General features: G+C 35.2%; 1 protein-coding gene across 1 annotated transcript in view; it reads right to left on the bottom strand.

The window, feature by feature from the left end:
- The window catches only part of GFRAL (GDNF family receptor alpha like), a 62,438-nt gene extending 40,714 nt beyond the window's left edge, over positions 1-21,724 (bottom strand). Inside the window, exons 1-5 of the mRNA XM_081827575.1 lie at positions 21,703-21,724; positions 17,332-17,466; positions 14,889-15,047; positions 2,135-2,191; positions 955-1,285 (exon numbers count right to left, since the gene is read on the bottom strand). Coding sequence (XP_081683701.1) covers positions 955-1,285; positions 2,135-2,191; positions 14,889-15,047; positions 17,332-17,466; positions 21,703-21,724 — 704 coding nt within the window. The remainder of the gene's footprint in view (positions 1-954; positions 1,286-2,134; positions 2,192-14,888; positions 15,048-17,331; positions 17,467-21,702) is intronic.
- Between the last annotated feature and the right edge of the window lie 621 nt (positions 21,725-22,345).

Genomic DNA, 22,345 nt, shown 5'->3' with positions numbered 1-22,345 from the left:
AAACGTCTAACTGCATCTCCTATTGCTCTCCGCCATGTGTGCTCGACCTTCGTTGCTTTTTGGACATGCCATATTTCTTCCTCAGCACTGGCTGATCTGTTTGGTATCTCTTTTTTCAGATGCTTACTGAGAGAGGCTCACTCGCCCACTTCTTTAAATCTGGTAAAATGCCCCCTACTCGGACAACACTGTTCACATTGCAACTCTTTCTGCCCATTCACAGTGCCACTCATTCTATTCTCTCCCTTTGCCTGTTAATCTCTACAACACTCATTACCTTATAATATACATTTGACTTATTTATTATCCTTCTCCCCCTACCAGAACATAAGCTCCCCAGGGCAAGCATATTGGTCTTGTGTGCACTGAACCTAGAATAGTAGTAGGTGCTTGATAATTATTTATTTAAATAAACAAGTAAGTGACTAACATTACTCCCCTGAAAATCAAGGGTGTGAAGTTGGGAAGAGGAGAATGGGTACATTTCTGACATCATGGCATACATATGTGCTGGGGATGTCCAAAGTTACCTTCTCCTTCCGGATCTCCAGCCTAAGAGAGAAAGATTCATTTTGAAGTTTGAAGAGGCACCTTGCCAAAGCTCTATGGTATTTAACAGCCTTACATCATCATACCAAAAACCAAATTAAACTGACATGCCAATCATGTCTATTTACTAATTCATTAGTCTAACTTGAATATATAATTTTAATAATGCTGTTTCATGGCTACCAAATCCTGACACACTGAATTTGCTTATTCCAAAAACGTGTTCTGCATTTGAATTTCAAAAAAGGACACTACACATGATTGAAAAATATGAGTTGTCTGGCTTTGTTTACATCACGTTGGATGAGGGTGGGAACTCTAGGTAATGTAATGAGATCAAGTGTTAGGACTGGACTGTAACAAATAAGGTGCTGAAATAAGTAAGGTATGTGTGTTTCTACTCACCTGCATAATTCATCATTTCGGCAGCTGTGAATTAAATCGAGGCAAGTAGGGGGTGGAGCTATGTCCACTGCACATGGCTTGCTGTGAAGAGCTTCCTTGGACTGCTGACAAGGAATATCAGATTGAGCGCAGTCACAAAAAGCCAACATCTGGGCAACGTTAAAAGGCATATTCTGATAGAAGAACCGTATGGCTGCTTGGCAGTGTTTCACATCACACAGATTTCCATTTGCTGAGCAAGCTTTAAGGTAAGGGGCCAACTGTGCGTTACAGACCACATCCCCTACACATGCCTCTGCCACTTCCAAACAGGACTGGATCCCTTTGATTCCTGAAAGCAAGGATATGTCCGGGTCGTGGAAAAGTAAACACAAATCTGTACATACAGAATCTGCAAAACACTGTGAGAAGTCTATGAGCAAAACACAATGATGTACTAATGTGCTATTTGGGGCCAACGTTCCTTTTTTTTTTTTCCCTAAGAGTTAGTATAAATTTACTGAGGCCTGAGTAGTGGGCTATTTGAATCATCTTTCATTTATACTGGGTACATATTGTGATCTAGAAGTGATGGGAAGTGTGTAGGGCCAAAACTGAGTGGGAAAAAGAAAAAATCTTGAGTCCAAGTTTCTCAAATGTAAACAATAAATCTTCAGAAATTGCATTTGAGATATATAGCTTATGGTGAGTTCATGGGCTCAAATCAAAATGATTTTTGTTCTGTTACACTTTTTATTTTGGGCAAAAATTTTGACTAAAGGCTCCATATAGTTACATACTTATTCTAGCACATAAAGATGTTCACATTCTGGAAAACACAGATACATGTGAGTGCTTCCACAACCCCCCCCACCAAACATATATACACAAAAACAGCCTCAAACAATTAATTTATATGATCAAAATACCTGTGAAATTTAACCAAGATCTCATCTTTGGTTTTAATTATAATGTATTCCTCAGCATAACTGTAAACAGAGGATGGATGGGCAAAACAGTTGCTTTGACACATGAGTGGAAGCAGCACAGTAATTTTGTTGCATTTTGCAATATTAGACTAGTAAAAAGCCACACAGTTAATTTTATATTGGCATATCTTCAAGAAAGCTAGTAACTATGTTTTAAATTATATTGTCTAGTATTTACAATGCAGATAAAAATTACAATGTATAAATATTACCACGATAGGGAAGAGTAGTTAGATTCCACTTGGATTGATTATCCTCTTTCACGTTACCTAGAAGAAAAACAAAGAGACTAATTCATTAGTGAACAGTTTTTTAAATTTAATAGAAGAATGTGGATTACATTTATAAATGAATAATCAAAAAAAAATCCATTTGAGCTCATGTAACACTAATTTAACTCTTGATACTCAAAATTAGTTAGGTGTAGAAAAAGAAAAACACCCCCCCCCCAAATATGAAGTGAATTAAACAGCTCTGTTCTGAGGATTTAGTTACTTGGAGATTTAAACAAATGCTAACAATCAGACCATGTGTACTGAAGTAAACAAAGAATCTGGGGAGAAAGAACAGAAGCAGTATTGTCTGAATCAAAAAAATCCTTCCCAGTAGGGTCTTAATTAAATTGAAATGCAATTTAAAGATGATCTCCACCTCTGATTATCTTAGTCTCTTAGAGTTTCTAGGAATTATAATCATAGAACTGGAGAATTGTGTTGATGGAAGTGAACTCAGTGGACAGCTACTTCCAAACTCTTTCATTCAAGAAGCATTGGCTGAGTCCCTACTATGTACCAGGGGCCATACTGAAGACACAAATGTGTAGTCCCTGTCATGGAGCACCCACAGCCTGGCATGGAATAGAGAGATATAATAAAAAATCCAAACAAAATATAAGGAGTGCAAATAGACATATGCATAAAGTAATAGAGGAATAGTACGATCAGATTTGCATTTTAAAATAAAAGTTGAATTGTTGCCATTGGCTATTAAGATAATAACTTCTGGGGCGCCTGGGTGGCTCAGTTGGTTAAGCGACTGCCTTCGGCTCAGGTCATGATCCTGGAGTCCCGGGATTGAGTCCCGCATCGGGCTCCCTGCTCAGCGGGGGGTCTGCCTCTCCCTCTGACCCTCTTCCCTCTCGTGCTCTCTGTCTCTCATTCTCTCTCTCAAATAAATAAATAAAATCTTTAAAAAAAAAAAAAGATAATAACTTCTGTTATGACTTCATGATTCAATTTGTCCCTACTTGAGCTGCCTGTCCAAACTCCCTGCCTGCCTATCCACTGCACAAAAAAAGAAGGTACAACCACAAGAGAATTCTTTATTTTTTTAAATTTTTTTTTATTTTTTATGTATTTATATATTTTTTAAGATTTTACTTATTTATTTGACAGAGAGAGACACAGCGAGAGAGGGAACACAAGCAGGGGGAGTGGGAGAGGGAGAAGCAGGCTTCCCGCGGAGCAGGGAGCCCGATGTGGGACTCGATCCCAGGACCCTGGGATCATGACCTGAGCCGAAGGCAGACGCTTAACGACTGAGCCACCCAGGCGCCCAAGAAAATTCTTTTTTATTCCCAGTTGGGTCACAGTCTTTCCAGATTCCCTTGCATTGTTCCATCTATACATGGTTTCTCACTTTTCTACCAATAATGTCTCAGCTCAAGAATCACAATGTTTCTAGATCCACCCTCCTGTGTCCCTGAGGAAGCCTGAGATGTTCCTTCTTCTGTGCACTATCCCATAGTGAGTGAAATCCCACAAGCGAATCTCAGAGAGGCATATAGCTTCTGTAACAGATACAAAAGTCTAGGCTAGACCTCTATTATAGATTAATATCTCTGCTTTGGGACTGATTGGTATGGCTATGCCACTGACTAAATATAACATATTCAAGAATCTATCACTGAAACATAAACTCTGAATTTACGCACTTTGACAGAATGTTTATATACCTCCAAAATTTACATGTTGAAGCCCTAACCCGCTGTGTGGCTATGTTTGAAGACGGCATCTCTGAAAGTTATGCAGGTTAAATGAGGTCATAAGAGTGGGGCCCTGATCTGATAGGGTGATCATCCTAGGAAGAAGAGACACAGAGTTCTTACTTACTCTTCTCCCTCCATGCACTCCCACACCAAGGAAAGGTCATGTGAGGACATAGAGAAACCAGGAAGTCAGCAAGCCAGGAAGAGAGCTCTCACCAGAAACCGACCCTGCTGGACCTTGATCTGGAAGTTCCAGCCCCCAGAACTATGAGAAGATACATTTCTGTCATTGAAGCTGCCCACACTGTGGTATTTTTGTTATGGCGGCCCCAGCAGACTAATATATTCACTCTGTGGGTAATTATTATAAACACAACTAAACATTTATTTTAGCATGGTAAAATAAACCCTATCTTGGATGTGTACTGTTTTATATGCTATGAGTAATTTAATATAAATTCTCAGCACATTAAATTCTATTTTCATAGGTTACCAACATATGTATATACACATTTTTCCAGGAGGATATTTTAAACCATAGCTTAATGCTGAAGAGGAGCTAAATATGTCACGGGCATAAATAAAAGATTGTATCAATCCAATCTACATCTGAGATAGATCATATACATCAAAAAATGCACAATGTTCCTTCTTATTCATCCACTAATGTCAAATATATCCAGAATCTGATATTTTCTCCCCTTGCTACCACACTGGCCCAAGATAGCATGCATTTCTCTGTTGACCTCATCTAGGCCATGGGCTTATTTATTATCTATAAGTGAAAGACCCCTCCCCCCTTAGATTTACACCTATTGCACAGATCTCACTTTGTTGATAGTGATAATTTAGACATCAATTCCGTATGTGGGGCTGCCTAATTTGATATATTTACTTGGGTATCTATCTAATAAACATTTCAGACTTAACATGTCCCAAACTGACCTCTGACTTCTCTGTCCCTCACTGAAGCCTCTTCTTCCTATAGTTGTTCCCATAGAAAGTTAACAAATATAATGGCAACCACATCCTTCTAGTAACTCAGGACAAAAACCTTGGAATCAACCTCCATTTCCTTTTTTTTCTTGCATCCCCACATGGTTTACTACTAACAAAATATATCCAGAACTGACAACTTCCCACAGTGGTCCATCATCTATCATTTCTTTCTCTGTGTCGTTATAAAACCCTCCTAACTGGTCTTCCTACTTGAGCCTTTGCTTGTCTTCCAGTCAATGATCAACAACAACAACAAAAAAAACAAAACCAGAATTATCCTTTTAAAGATAGGAATCAGATCATGACAATCTCTTAGTGAAAATTCTTCAGTGATTTTCTTATCGCTCAGGGAAAGAGCCAATGACCTAGAAATGACCTAGAAAGTCCTACCTGATCCTGTCCCTGTTTTATTTCTGATCTCACCTCCCACATCTCTCTCCCATATTCTCTCTTCTACCTATGTGTCTCCCTTTAGCTCTTCCTCAAACCTCCAGACACATGTCCAGTTGAAGGCCTTTAACTCCCTGTTTCTTCTGCCTTAACTGCTCTTTCCCTAAATAAACACAAGGCTCATTCCCTTATCTCTTTTAGTCTTTGCTCAAACATTAACTTAAGAGTACAACTGCTTGGCCATCTTATTAAAATTACAAATCACCCACTCAGACCTCTTTTTTCCCCCCTTTGCTTCAGTTTTCTCCTTAGCATTCATGCTGTTTAAAATATCTATCTTAAGTCATTTATCCTGCTAATTTTCTCTTTGTCCCCATAGTGGATGCTGTGGCCCACTACTAAGATGCCCCCCAGGCTTTCATTTCCTCAGCTGCTACAAGTTTGGTTGGGTGATGACGCACACCGGTCCTTTCCTAGGCATTGCCCTCATTTGAAGAAAGTTGCCACAGGCAAGGTGACAGACTTTCCCAGGGGACAGCTCATCTATAAAGACTAGCCCACAGGAGGGGTTCAAGGATCAGGTCCCCTGCCTCAACGGGTCATTCCAGGTCCAAACTTCCTGTCTGCTATGGTAGCGGGCTCCGAATTTCAGCTTCTCCCTCCACCTAATCCTGTTTTCTTCAGTTCCTTCTAGCTTTTGTTCCTAAACCGTCAGCCCAAACACATCCTTTGTGTGCAAACCTCTGTCTCAGAGTCTGTTGCCTGGGAATGTGATTCAAGATGCTCCTCAATATAGAATGTAAAGTCCTAGAGAGCAATGATTTGTTTGTTTTGTTTACTTTCCCTCCAGCTTTGAGCACATGGGCTAAGACATGGTAGGGACTCACAAGAAGTATCCATCAAATAAATAATTAGCACATAACCACGTTTTATCTATTTCTTTAATTTCTTAAATCTTCTAACAAACAACAAGCTCCTTAAATGAAGGACAGGTGTTTGTTTTGTTGTTTTTTTAAATCCTGCTGTATAGTACCTAGCACATTTAAATGTCTCATAAGTATTTTTCAAATGAATGAATGAATGAATACAATTAACATTATGCTAAAACCTTTTAGCATTTGCCTTTCTTGCCTCTTCATAATCCCTTTCGGACATAGTCATGGCATTAATTTTTTATTTTTAATTTTTTAAGAGAAACAGGTTGAAATGACAAAGCAGGAATCCAAAATTAAATATTCTTTACTTAATTCATATTTGTGATTATATACTTAATGTTCCTAAATCCTCTTTAGAATACCAACCTGAAAAAATGTCCTGTTTGAATCCATCTTCATAGTTGTCACTGAAGGCTGGAACTATCTGAGCATCCTGTATACAAACGTCTTCAAACAAACTTTTCCAAATTTCAATGCACTCTACTTTTGAAGGGTCATTGCAATGACAATTCCACAATATCGTTTCTTTCAGACTTTCTCTTAATGTGGCACACAGGTAGCCTCCATCAAGGGTCTTGCATTGTTCTGATTCACTCCCACAGGTTTTCTTAAAATTTTCGTACAACAGAATGCAGTGTTCTGATTCTTGGCAGATATGTGCTGCTTTGACACAGTCACTCTTTTTTCCAACCATTAATGATGTGTCTTTCTGAGGGAGCCATTGTGTGATATTTGACTGTCCAGCCAAATGTAAAGACAGAGCTGATTTTTCTTTAAATAAAATTTAAAAAATTGACCAAAAATTAAATGAATTCATTTACTTATATTTTAATGTCTTATAAAAAGTATATAAATTTGTTTTTTTAAAAAAAAGATTTATTTATTTTAGAGGCAGAGATGGAGAGAGAGTGAGCAGGGGGACGGGCAGAGGGAGAGGGAGAGAGAGAATCCTCAAGCAGACACCCTGCTAAGCATGGAGTCCTACCTGAGGCTCGATCCCAGGACCCTGAGATCATGACCTAAACCAAAATCAAGAGTCTGCCACTCACCTGAATGTGCCACTCACGTGCCCCTAGACTTATCTTTTATATACTTATATCTATATTGTCTTGCAAAAACCATTAAAAAATTTCAAGAGAGTTATTACAAATGATCCCGAATTTCTAAAAATTGAAATAAAAACACTGATTATTTATAGTTTATGTAACCACATAATGGTAATGCTCAATTTCTTTTGATGACATTTGGTTCTCATCATTTACTTTTGTCCAAATTTTCATTACATTTTGATGATGACTGGTAGAAATCGTGTGTAACTTAAGATACTTATAAAGTAATAAATTATTTCCCTTATATAAATTTTTATGGATTTCTATTTTCTACTAGAAATGTACTCAAAGTGTTTCTCCACCTTTTTAAAAACTTATTATTTTCCCCTTAACAAGCCTTTTTGGACATTTACTTTTCTAATTCACAAGCCTCCTTATAAAATTTTAATTCCATAGATATACTGTATATCTGTTTGGGAACTGGATGTATATATGTGTTTCATACATAATAAAGAGTAAAAGATTTTTTGCCCACTCCCATGTACCAACTTTCACCCCTTGGAGATTCTATTCCTCATTGAGAACACATGTTCTACTAGATAGTTCCAACAAGCCCATAATTATATGAACTTTATAGAAGAAAAGATCAGAAAAACAACTTCAACATGAGACTCCGAGTTAGCTTAACATAGGCTTTCAGAAGTATACTGTCTACTTCTAAAATGTCTTATCTTCCTTTGAGGTACTTCAAATAGATCTCCACAATAAAAAATTCCTTGACCCTACCATTCTTCCAAAAGTCACCTTTTTTTTTTTTTCTGGAGTATTATGATCTAAAAAAAAAAAAAAGATTGTTTAATTTTGTTTTATTAGTTTTCTTTCACCTTAGTTTCTACAAATGTCTCATTCTTATACAAGACAAAGATAACATAATCAGTTTTATGGTATGAAAATGTTTCCTTAAAAATTGTTAGGGCATCCTTATAAGCATATCCTAAGTCTAGCCTCTGTACTGTATGTGTTTGAAAACATGCTGCTATAGCATTTTGCACATTTCTCAAATAACAGCTCACAATGGATTGTTATAATTATATAAATCAGGCTCCTTTACTAGAATAGAGGCCTTCTCTCCTATTCCTTTTGGCTAGCACATGCAGGCTTGCATGAATAGGATATACGTGATTTAATGCTCTCCTCAGAGAATTAGCTCTATTACATTGGTAATTATATATTTTGAAATAATCTATAAACCTGTCTATAGGTCAATCAATCTATCTAAATATCTTTCTATTTATATATTTAATCAGCTGGGCTAAATGAAATAATATGGCTAAATGTCAATTTTACTATGTTTTCAGCTATCAAGAGCAGGGACTGTTTTAGTCACTTTTTTTTTTTTTAAAGATTTTATTTATTTATTTGACAGAGAGAGACACAGCGAGAGAGGGAACACAAGCAGGGGGAGTGGGAGAGGGTGAAGCAGGCTTCCTGTGGAGCAGGGAGCCCGATGTGGGGCTCGAACCCGACGCTGGGATCATGACCTGAGCCGAAGGCAGATGCTCAACGACTGAGCCACCCAGGCGCCCCTAGTCACTTTTTTTTTTAAGATTTTATTTATTTGAGACAGAAAGAGTGAGAGGTAGCAGGCGGGGAGGAGTAGAGGGAAAAGGAGAGCATCTCAAGCAGACTACTGCAGAATGCATAGCCCAATGCGCAGGGCTCATCTCACAATCCTGAAATCATGGCCTGAGCTGAAATCAAGAGTCAGAAGCTTAACCAACTGAGCCACCCAGGTGTTCCATGTTTTATTCAGCTTTATATCCATCCTTCAGCATTTATAAAATGTCTATACATATTAACTGAATAATAAATACAAATGGATACATGATTTAGGTGCTCAAAAATATGTTTAAAAATTTAAAATACATTATATTTATTGGTCATTTACTAAGTATCAGGTACTACACTGAGTGCTTTATCATATTAAGAAAAAAAAGAAAAAAGAAATGCTAAAGCTGATTTGTTCAAGAACTTTACAATATATCAATGAAGAATAGAAAAGTACATGCCTATATATGTTGGGGAATGTTTTGAGAGTCCAAAGTGAGGAGGGAAGGTAGTAGGGTGGGGGGGGCATGGGGGGGGAGAGAGAGACAGAGAGAGGGAGAGAGAGAGAAAGAGAGAGAGATCATGGCTTTCTGGACTGATGATCAGAGTTTGTGAGGGTGCCATAGTTAAGATAGGATGAACGATAAGATTTCAATTATTTCCTTACTCACTCTAAGCTAAATTATAAGCAATCAGCTAGTGCTCCCTGTATACATAACAACTAGGTCATGTCCATCATGAAGTGCATTTATGAGATTGTTTAAGTGTTCTCCTCTGCAGGGTTTTTATATTCCTGGCTTATCAATATTACCACACAGTAGTCTTTAATAAGTATCTATTGTGGAAAAAAAAAAGGTTTAAATACGTGAACTGATTTCAGTTTAACTGCTCTTTGTTATGTACCTGTTGACTGGTAACTACATTTTGTCAAAACTTGGTATGATTAAAAGTGGCTAGAGAGAGAAAAATTAAGTTGTCTTGCCATTGTGAAACAAAAGTCAATAAATATTTTAGTATTTCAATATGTTTTCATTTCAGCCTATTTCCGTCTAAAACTAGTAAAGACCCATTAATTAGCTAACTAATCTCATTTTGGGCTCTATTCTTTTTGATGACATCTCAGCATTTGTAATTGTTGACTATTTTCTTTGTGTCCCTTTCATTGACGTCAAAAACTCTTTCTGTAGTTTCTTTTCCTGTCTTTGAAATCTTCTTTTTTCTCTCTTCAACTAGATCATGAATGTTATCAAAATTTTTATATTCTCACCTTATAGCCTTTACAGACCAATCCTATCTTCCTTCATGGTTTTATCTACTTCTTATAAACTTTTAACTCAAAAATCTGTGTGTCTATTTAATTTTATCTTTTCTTTTGTATGTCTATTTTAGATTACTCTCTTCAGTGCAAGATCCATGTTTCCAAATGCAAGCTAGATGACACACATTCCTTCCTTTCTTTTTTTGAAATTATTTGTATCATGTAAAACTTAAAACAAAATGCCAACATTCCTAGCATGAATGTTCCAAAGCATTCCACAGATGCAATGTCTCCAAAATATAACTCATCACTTCTGTCCCCAATCCTGTACTTTATTGCTTCTTCCCTATCTCAGTGTATCCAGTATCCTGTCCCAAGCCAGCAATTTGTAGAACATGCTTCATACATTTCATATTCCTCATATCCAACTCTCACCAATTCCTATCAATTATAATTCATAAACATATCTTACTTTGGCCTTTTCCTCAGAGTCCTCAGCACCACTGTGTTAGCTTAGGCTTGCATCACCTCTCTCCCAAATGGTTTTGATGGCCTTTTAATTGATATCCCTAGCCTGAATCTTTCCCTCCGCTCCATTCTGTCCTTTGCACTCCTGCCAGTGATACCCTTTGAAAAGCTGATTCTGCATTCCTCTGTTTAAAATGCATTAAGAGCCCCTTGCAATAACAGTTTGAAGTCTAATCCCTTTAGAAAGATCCATAAGTTCAGCTTTCCTCCTTCTTTTAACATCTGGTTTCTTTCCAGCATCCTCTCCTAATACTGTTCCGTTCTACAGACCAGCTTAACAAAGGATTTGTTGCTCCTCGAATGCACTCTGCTTCATTCTATTTCCTCTGTTTAGAACATCCATTTTGTCTCTCTAATGAACCCAATTCACCCTAAAATCCCAAGTCTGTCATTTCTTCTGTGAAACCTTCTGAGTCACCATTCTTTATTCCTCTATAACTTCAAGTACTTTGTAAGAGTGTGTGTGGCGGGTGTGTGTGTGTGTGTGTATCATCTAGCATGTATCACTTACCATTTTAATTAAGAATTGAACTAAAAGTAAGTAACAAAGGTATCTTGGAAATCCTCAAAATATTTGGAAATTATACAACAGTATTATAAATAAACGATGAATCAAAGAGGAAGTTACAAGGGAAATGAGAAAACATTTTTAACTGAATAAAAATGAAAATACAACATACTAAGATTTGTGGATCTAACTAAAACAGTACTTGGAAGGAAATTTATCATTAATGAAATGATTATAGGAGGAAAGACAAAAATCTCAAGTCAGTGATATAAGCCTTTATCTCAAGAAACGAGAAAATGAGGAGCAACTTCAAGTCAAATCAAATACAACAACCAAAAATAATGAAGAGCAAAATTGTGAGACAGAGAGACAGAGAGAGAGGAGGAGACAAGTTTGCAATATCTGAATGAAAGAGAAGACATCACTATAACTCCTACAGACATTTAAAGGACAATTTGAGAATATTAGGGACAACTTAGCAGAGAGATAGAAAAAAGAAAAAAAAAGTAACATGGAAACACTAAAAACAAAAATTCAACATAAATCCAACAAATGGGAACATTCACTGAGAGACACAAACTACCAAACTTGCTCAATAAGGAATAGGTAAGTAAAAACAGTCCTGTAACAACTAAACACATTGAACATTTTAAAACCTTCCAATGAAGAATGGCCCAGATATCTTCACTGCTGAATTAAATCAAACATTTAAGGAAGAAATAATACTAATTCTTTGTATACTGTTCTAGAATAAAGAGTAGGAGGAAATACTTTCTAACACATTAAGAAACCAGCATTATTCAGACGACAAAATCAGACAAATACACTGTAAGAAAAGAGAACAATATTCCAATATCCCTCATGGACATAGATTAAAAACCCTTAACAAAATATTAGCAGATTGAATCAAGCAATATATAAAATGAGTAATACATCATCACTGAGTAGGATATAGCTTCAAAATGAAGGGTTAGAACCAACATTCACAAATCAACAATAAAATTCACAATATAAAAAAAAGTAAAACATTATCATTTCAATAGAGGCAGGAAAAGCATTTGCAAAATTTAACATCGTTTATCTATTCGTGATAAAATTTCTAAGCAAATGGGCTATAAGAAGGAATTCTTCAGCCTGATAAAGGGAACCTAAAAAGAACTTACTGCAAAAACCATTCTTTATGGTGCAAACCTAATGCATTTCTCCTAAGATAAGTAAAGAGACAAGGACGGCCACTCCCAAGGATCCTATTTAACATTATCCTGGAGGTCCCACCCAGAATGATAGAGCAAGGAAAAGAAACAAAGACCTACTGATTGGAAAGGGAGAAATAAAATTTTCTCCATTCACAGATATGAATATTTAGATCTATATGGACAACCCTATAGATTCTACAAAATAAAAGATGCATAAGAACTAATAAGTGAGCTGAGCAAGTTACAGGATATAAGGTCCATATAAAATACCAATTTTATTTTGATAGATTATCTATAATCAATTGGAAATTAAAATATAAAATAAGTTACTATTTACTACAGCATCAAAAAATGAAGCATATTTGTATATATCTTAACACATTGTAAGACTTATATACTGAAAACTATAAAATATTGATAAAAGAAATCTTAAATAAATGGGGGAGATATAGCATGTCTGTCAGTTCTACCCAAACTGATCTATAGTTTCAATGTAAGCCCCCCAAAATGCTAGATTTTTCTGTAGAACTGCCAAGCTGATTGTAAAATTTATATGGAAAGTCAAAGAATAGCCAAAACAATTTTTTAAAAAGAACAAAGTTTAAGGAATTATACTACTTGAATATAAGACACCCCATAAAGCTATAATAAGCTTGGCAAAAGTACTATACAGTATTGGCAAAAGTACAGAAATATAGATTATTGGAACCGGATAGGAAATCTAGAAATAGAGCCACTAATATACAGCCCAAATGATTTTTGAGGAAGGTGAAACTCATAGTCTCTTTAGCAAATGGGGTACAACAACTGTCTATCCTTATGGGAAAAAAAAGTATCTGACCCATTGTTTGTACCAAAATCAAAAATTAACTCAAAACCTAAACTACATAATTTCTAGACCATATGAGAAATATCTCTGTGATTTGGGGTTGGATAAAGATTTCTTAGATGCAACATCAAAGGTATTATTCATAAAAGGAAAAAACCCAATAAACTGGTTATCATTAAAGTTTAAAAAACAACAAACTTCTGTTTTTTGAAAGATATTCCTAAGGAAATAAATAAAAGACATAGAGAGGAAAATACTGTTTACAGAACACATATTCTGATAAACCCTATTCAATACAGAGAAACAACTCTTAAAACCCAGTAAAAAAGCCAAAACTCAAATTTAAAACAGGCAAAATTTTGAAGAGATGCTTTACTAAATAATGTGTATAGATGGCATGTAAGCACATGAAAATATGTTCAACATTTCTATTATTCAAGTGGAAATTAAGCCTACAATTTGACACTATTAAATACATATTAGAATGGCCCCCAAACAAAAACAAGTAAAAAACAAAATCAGGTATCACTGAGAATGTGGAACGACTGGAACTTTTATACATTGATGGTTACATCAATTTTGGAATACAGTATGGAAGCTTTCCATAAAGTTAAACATACACTTTACCATATGACCCAACAATTTCTTACCCAAGAGAAACAAAAACTTCTATTTGTATGAATCTTGTATGTGAATATTTATAGCAGCTTTATTTATAATTTCTAAAAATCTGGAAACAATGCAAATCATTTTCAATGGTGAATGGATAACAAACGTATGGTATAACTACACAATGGAATACTACTCAAAAAAGAGAACAAACTTGTACATGAAACATTGGTGAAACTCAAATGCATTATGTTAAATAAAAAAAAAAATCAGTCAGGCTCAAAAGGCTACATGGTACATAATTCCATTTATGTGAAATTCTGGAAAAAGCAAAATCATGGAGCAGAGAATTGTCCAGTGAGCTCACCATGGATGATTTAAGAGGTGTAACAATGGGACAATTCACGATAGATTAGAGGTAAACCTATTTCTTATAAAATGGGAGGTTGATTGTGAAAGAAGAGGCAAGAACCCCATGACAGCAGGTGCATTCCCAAGCTGACCACTTTTCAGAGATAGTGCATAGGGACACTGAGGATCCAAACACTGATCACTTTAGAACTATTTTATCGCACATATCCTTTGAAAATCTTTATGAACCCTTAAGGACACATGCAGAGTACTTTGATTACCACTACTTCAGTGTCAGCCTGGCCCCTCAAACAGGCAGTAAATAAATGTATATTAAATGATTAAATGATCTTATCCAAAGGCAAGTATAAATCTAGACACATGGTTATATTTTGGACTTTCTCCAATATCTTATTTGTCTTCTATCATTTAGGTCTTGTGCAAAGCCATAGCAAACCCCACAAATACATGAATTGAGCAAGTGAATCTATAATTCTAATGAATTATAATTGAGTGAAGCTTGAAATTATGGTTAGCAACTACAGAAATATGTTAGGCACTTGCTGAGATCTATAGCTCACTGAACCTTAAATTACACAAAGAATTGATCAAATTATCAAAAAAGGAGAATTAATTAAATTACATAGATGTGGTTAATTTTGAAACTGTACTTTTCTTTCTCACAACTGTTTATATTCCATATAACAATTTATTGTTACCTGATTCATTGATGCATTGTTCCCCAAGCAAGTTGTTAATAGTGCAATAGAGGTTATCAGTGCAGAGACAATCTTCAAATTGGAAATTGCTTTCCACCAAGGACTGGATGCTCAGGTTACAGTTTGATGAGTCCTTCATCTTGCAGGGGTTACCTGGGTTTCACAGTCAAAAATAAAATATTCCTGATATTAATCTGAATATTGCCCTACCCCAAATGCTTTTAATGTATTAATCTAAGGAATTCATTATTATAGTAAGAGTTTCTGGGGTTGCTGCAAGATGTCCACGGAAGTGACTTTTTAATCACAAAATCTCTTTTTACTGACTTTTCCCCCAGTATTTACTTTCTAAAATAGATTAAAGCTTGCTGTATTTTAACATGACTTTGTCCTCACTTAGAATGCCAACTTTTACTCTTCAGTAGTAATCAAGGCTGTCCTTATCAAGGTGATCAGAATGATCTATAATCCTCACCGTTTTCTCGGTTTAGCTATTTTTTTAGCTATTTGTCATAATCTTCTATTTTATTTCATATGTCATCCTAAGATTATAATAAGAGACATGCAGGTGGCTCAGAATTTACCATGAGAAATGAAGTTGTCCTGACACTTAGTAAGCACTCAGTAAATATTATTGAATAATGAATCTTTCATAATTACCAATATTTCATTTTCTGCTTTAATTTGCAAAACCATATTCATCTACCCAACAATTTTCTTTTATTCATTTTTCTGAATAAAACTACTTGAGTTCATTTCATCTGTGTATTTGAGAATATTTCTATTTCAGCTTTATGCATGGGATAATTATGCAAATATTACTGCAATTCACTGAAAATGACTTGCTATTTGTATACTGAAGTAAATGTTATAATTCATGACACACTGAATGCAGTATTTTAAATTGCCTTATAAAATGTAATGAGGGGCGCCTGGGTGGCTCAGTTGGTTGAGCGACTGCCTTCGGCTCAGGTCATGATCCTGGAGTCCCGGGATCGAGTCCTGCATCGGGCTCCCTGCTCAGCAGGGGATCTGCTTCTCCCTCTGACCCTCCCCCCTCTCATGTGCTTGCTCTCTCTCATTCTCTCTCTCTCAAATAAATAAAATCTTTAAAATAAAATAAAATAAAATGTAATGAGGAGCTGCATTATCAAAACCATTGACAGATTTTTTTTTGTCATTGTCTTCTAGTCTCATCTTAAAGTTATTGTGTTACCTTGAGCAAATTATGCTTTTAAAATTCTTTTCCTGAACTATAATAAGAAGGTTGGGTTAGACAGTTATAACTTTCTATGGAGTATGAACAGTCCATGTACTACTTTCAAGGGCCAGAAAGAGAAGGAAATCTTTCTCCCTCCCTCTGCATTCCATGTAATTCCTTGAGGTCCTGTGGATGGGCAGAGGTTCTGATGATGGAGATTGTAAACGTTGACCATCAGAACTATAGGTTGCTGCCTTTTAACCCAACTCGCTCCCCTCTACATCTTTTGGGAAGTAGAGGAAGCACATTGCAGATAGGCAAGAGTCATGAGCAGTACAGAATTCAATCTTTATGAAATGAATAGAGAAAGTGAGACATGGAAGAATCTATTGTTATTTTCCCTTTTCAATTTTTCTTACTGAATATTCCAGAAAGTTTATTACATTTTTATAGTATTATAAAATCCATTATACAGGATGATAAATTATGTTAGAATACAATTTTTTGTAACATTTTGTGCATAATAGTATTAGGGCAATGTCTCACTATATCATCAGTTTATCTATTTTTAGCGAATGGAGTTCTGCTATAGTGCTCCATTCAATATTTATTCAACTAATTGATATATTGTTTGGCTTTTTTTTTTCTTTTATACAAGTAACAGTAACTCTAATCTTCATATTCTCTACCCTGTGGGACTCTCCTCAAATATTTGGAATGTAGGACAAGTTAAAAATAAAAAATATATATTTAAATTGTTCTTGACATAGGTGGAGTGGAAGACAGCATATCTGTTACCAGAAAATAAAATGTGAATTACAACATGTGTGATGTGTGTAACATGTATTACACATACAAATAATAACAATGCTTTTGATCATCACAAATGTTATTTTTTCTATTTTATCATTGAGATATTAACATGTAAGCAAAAAGAGATTTGAAAATTTTTTGTCATACATCTGACAAGCATGCATATAATTATAACATTATACATGGTGAGATAAGTAAAAAAAAAATTGAAATCTTTCATAAAGCTACCCACAGTGCATTAGGACTCTTGAGTTTTTGTAACCACATTCACTAATAAGCAACTGAAGGTGAATCACTTGAATATCAAGTTTGAGTAAGGCGTTTAGAGCAAAGCTAACTTAGTTCCCAGGATAGTGACAGAAAAAATCCAAACCTATTTTTATCTCAGTAAAAGGAAATCATTCGAGTGTGTTTTAAATAATATTTTACCTGAAACATTGCACGAATCTTCCATTATTCTCCATGCATATTTACATCCATTTGCATCACTTAGGCATTGTTCTCTTAAATACGTGCAATCAGTGGTTTGGGAAGCAGATTCATTTTCAAAGCCTAGCACCATAGCTGAAATAACAACAGGAACAGAACAACAACCACACGTTTGCAATATTACAGCATGGCAGTTGGTTACCTCAAAACTAAGTCATTGATGATAAAGAACAGAGTTAATGAAAATACAATCTGATAAAATCATTACAAGGTTGGAGTGGATCTTAACCTTCCTTCTAGCTATAGATTCCTCCTATAGAAGATTCTTCAATGAAGAGCCTACACTCGTGTTCTTATTTGATGCCTCTTCATTCCTTGATTTATAGGTTTATGACCATTGCTCTATTGAAACTGATCTTTAAACTTCCCTGATCATCTCCAAAACATCAAACTTAATAGTTTTAAGACTTCATCTTGCCTACTTTTATCACTGAACATTTTGTTGCCATTTTGTTCTTGAAATTCCTCTTCCTTTGGCAACCCTCTCTTCTAGTTCCCTTGATACTTATTCATTTGATATTTTTCTGACCATAGTTAGAATTCTTCCCAGAATCCTTGTCTTTTTCTGGTGAACTATATTTTTAGCTTAATGTCTATCCTCAGATTTTTCCCATTCTCATTTTACACATTCTCTGTGGGTACTTCCATGTACTATCATAATTTTAACTAAAACCTCTAGACTGATGATTCTCAAAAGTATCACCCAATCCCATTATTTTTCAGTATTCCAGTTATATTTGTTGATATCTCCACCTAAATGTTCCAGACACATTTCCAGACTATAATATCTTTCTATCATCACCACTCCCTGGTAGACCACCCTGCTCCACCAATTTCACCATTCTCATAATCACTCGCACTAGAAACCTTGGATTCCTGATAGACACCTTTTTTATCCTCAACTTCACTCTCCTATATCAATTTTTACATAGTTCCCTGACTCTTATTTTGAATATTTGACCAACTCACAAATTATTCAATGTGCCTCCAGTTTCATCTTACTCACATAGGTTCTTTACACCCCCTAACCTGCGTACTGTACCATTTTAGCCCTGCCATTTCTCTGCTTCACCCTTTAGATGGTTCCTTATAGCATAACTCTTATATTCCTTATCATATGCAATCTGGGGAGTCCTTGAACATTTATAGTTTCCCAAATACTCCATGCTGTCTTATACTTCTGAGTATTTACTTTATGATTATTAGCAGGCACTCCATTTCTTTTTCTGCTGGAATAACTTTTTTTTTTTTTGGTCTGTTAATACTCAACACAATGATTACCTGTTTTATGGAACCCTTCCCTGACTTCAATACCCTCTTTTCCTATATCCAAATTGATTTAACACCCCTCATTTGTTTCACTACTATCTTAGGATTTCCCCAACCATAGCTCTACTGCTCTGTAATCAAAGTATGTATTTACATGCTTGTCTCCACTGCTGGGTTCTAGGGTTTTATTAGACAGGCATTAGACATAATTCATAATTGTATCCTCATCATCAAACACAATGACACATTATGTATGTATACTGACTTAAACCAACCTGAATAGTTGTTTAAGAATGAGTTATAAATAAGTAACTGATACTATAATAAAAATAACACCTTCCAGATATTTACAAGTTATTTTGGGTAGAAGAGAAGTTTCCAGTAAGTTTTCTAAAAATATCAAGAAAGTAGCAATGCTAATTGTTCAAATTACCTGAATTGATTCTGCAAGCATACAAACTGACACTTGCTTAATCAATCCATAGAAAAATATGGGAACTGCAGTTGAATTATAGAGACAATATATTAAGTATAATCAAGAGACCTCAAGCTATGTCTTAGAGCCAAATTATTTGGATTTTTAAAAAGATGTTAATTCTGAATCACCTGTGACAATGCAGAGTTATAGGCTTCAAGTAAAATCTACAATCTTGTCTTTATCTTACCTCTTTCAAACCTCTTCTCCTAAGGAGAATCCAAGACAACTCATAGGATCATATGTACTATTTGCTGGGTCACTGCATTTGGAGATTAGGCCCAAGGGTGTGGTTCGGTCACATTTTTCTTGTTGAGGGCTGGAGTGGAAATTGACATATCAGCCTTCTGTTTTTTCATGTGTTCATAGATAACCTCATCTAGCCAAAATCCTGTCCTAGGTTAGCAAGCCTGGAGAAAGAGAAAGAGAGCCCCTTTGATTCTGGCCCAAAGTTATTTGTTTTAATCCAGCTTGCCAAAGACCCTCAGGTATTTTATGTCAGAAACTCAACTCATAAGAAACTGGAATTTTATTTGACATTGATCATTACATTTTGTGAATAGCTCCCTCAGGAAACTTATATGTGATAGTATTCTGAATATATCATCAAAACCTTACCAGTACCTCAGTCTAGTGATGGTTAATGAATTCTACATATTATCTTTCCCAAATTTATTTCATTTTCTTCCATATTTAAAATTTTAAGTTCCACTTGATTGTTTATTTTACGTGATTTTCCACACCTTCCATTTGGATGAAATATTGAATCTACTAGGAAAACCATCTCAGAGATCTGGCCCACAAGAATGAAAATAACTTTAGCTTTCCAAAATTTTAGTCATTCCCTACTATGATTTGTAGCCACATACTTAATCCAGGAATTTCCAAGGATTCTCTTGAAATGCTCAGTGAAAAACAAGTTCTGTTTTATTTTATTTTTTTTAAAGATTTTATTTATTTATTCATGAGAGAGAGAGAGGCAGAGGGAGAAGCAGGCTCCCCGCAGAGCAGGGAGCCTGATGTGGGACTCGATCCCAGGACCCTGGGACCATGACCTGAGCCAAAGGCAGATGCTTAACTGTCTGAGCCACCCAGGTGCCCCAAGTTCTGTTTTAAAATAGTAAGATGAAGAATACTGTACATAATATCACCCTCTTAAGGCTTATCATGATAATACATTTTCTATTTTAAAAATTCACTATGTCAAACATTTCTTTGGCTATATAAACTTTCCCACATCACAAGACCTACTTAGATGATGTTAAACAAGTATTCTGAAGAATGCACTATGGGAAATACTGGTTAAACCTATCAAATAGTACAATTTTGACCCTAGCAGTATTAGAAATCCTTTCCCTCCTTCATGCATCCTAATGTCAAGGTTAATTTAGAAGTGAAACTTGAAAACAAGCGGCCATCCTTGCTTTTTCAACTGGGGCCATAATGAGATTGTAGTGTATTTTATGTGTTCTGTTTTATTGTTGCCTTATCTACAAAAGTTAAAGTTTCTTAGATTTCTCTTTATAATAAAGAATAGAAATAAGGAAATATTATTAAACTAAATACAAGAAGCAAAATTTTGGGCTAATGAATAACTATTATTTAAACTAAAGAAAAACCGAAGATACATAAAAGATTCCATTCCTTCTTCCCTTAATTTTTGCACTTGATTTATTTTGACTCTCCTTTTATGTTCAACATAATTTGAAATAACCTTCTTCGTTTTCATGCCCACAATTGTGTCTTTATTCATCAATATCTATTAGTGTAGAATAAGCAAAAACAATACTGGCTTTGTTTTATTGAATGGAATATTAATATTCAGCTATAATCATAACTATCTCTTTTCCTGAATTCATTTTATAGATTCTACTAAATTCTGAAGAAAATATAGTAGCATCCCCAATAACACATATAGGAAGTAGATCTTCATGAATTCTACTTTAACTATAAATGAATTCTTTTCTACCAACATCTTACAATACGTTTACACTACCCAACACAAGAAGGATAAATCCAAACCTTATCTCTGGCTCACAAAAATTGACTGAAATGTGAAGCATTTGATGGGACATTAAGTTGGTTTATCCTACAAAATGACTCCTACTCAGTAAATATTAGTGCTTTAAAATTAGGGGAACTGAGTGATTTAAATTAATCTCATTTTAATTTAATTTCAAAGAAAAATAGATAATTTGAAATTTGTCATCTTATAACTTGTAAATAAATACTGGAAGGTTTCATTTCTCAAAGGCTCTAGTATAGATTCCATATATACTAGAATTCCATAAATCCTAATAAATAACTCAAAGTAACTGGATTATCTCACACAATGAAATAGAAACAGCCTGAGAGATCATTGCAATTCCTGCATTATGTGTTTTCTACAGTTATAAATAAGTGTACATTTCTGAAAAAGTTATAAACCATGTTAAAATATGCATTTGTAATTGATACTTATTATAAGCCCATTAGTTTAATCAACAGATAAGTCAGATAAGACAGCATTCAGTTCATGAAGAATTGGTGTTATGAATCCAGGTAAACTAGAAGCATGATTCACTTACCAAGGAAAATGAAGACTATCATGCTGGACAACTTGGGGATATTCACCTGGAAAGAAAGGCGGATGTGTTTACTCCAACCGCCTTCTGAACGGTAACTGTCCAGATAAGGCTTCAGCTTCTGCTCTTGCTTCCTGAAAGCATTACTGATTCAAGTCAGCTTCCTTTGTCACCATCTCCTCACCAATCTTTCCTGAGCTGTGAACTTTCCTAATTATGGCCAAATTCAATTATTTTCTTCTGAGCATACTAATCTCGGATATTAGGTTTCCAAGAAAGCCCACAAGCCAGATACTAAGAAATGATACATGCTCAGCACATTCATGAGAAAGGTTTTTTTTTTTTCCTTTAACTAGAATTCTAAACTGTGTAAAAGCTCCCAACTATACCCCAAAAACTTCCTAGATGCTTGAGTATCCTGTTTCCACTTCATTAAGTAAGCCTCATCAGAGCAATTTTATTTTATCTGAGAATATGGAAAAGGAGAAAAGTGCTAAGCAGCCCAAGCAAATGTATGGGGAATTCAAGTTCCACTGGAATCAAACTGGTGTGCCTCATCTTCCCAAACAAGAAATGCTCTCTACATGTGTCACACACTCCAGTATACTTTCAAGTTGTACTGCTTCAGCTACACTTCCCCAAACCC

The sequence above is a fragment of the Leptonychotes weddellii genome, chromosome 8 (genome assembly GCF_054177405.1).
Source record: "Leptonychotes weddellii isolate Sample4059 chromosome 8, ASM5417740v2, whole genome shotgun sequence".
Taxonomy (NCBI): Eukaryota; Metazoa; Chordata; class Mammalia; order Carnivora; family Phocidae; genus Leptonychotes; species Leptonychotes weddellii.
Note: the sequence above shows the minus strand (reverse complement) of the source record. Positions and strands in the feature narration are given on the sequence as shown.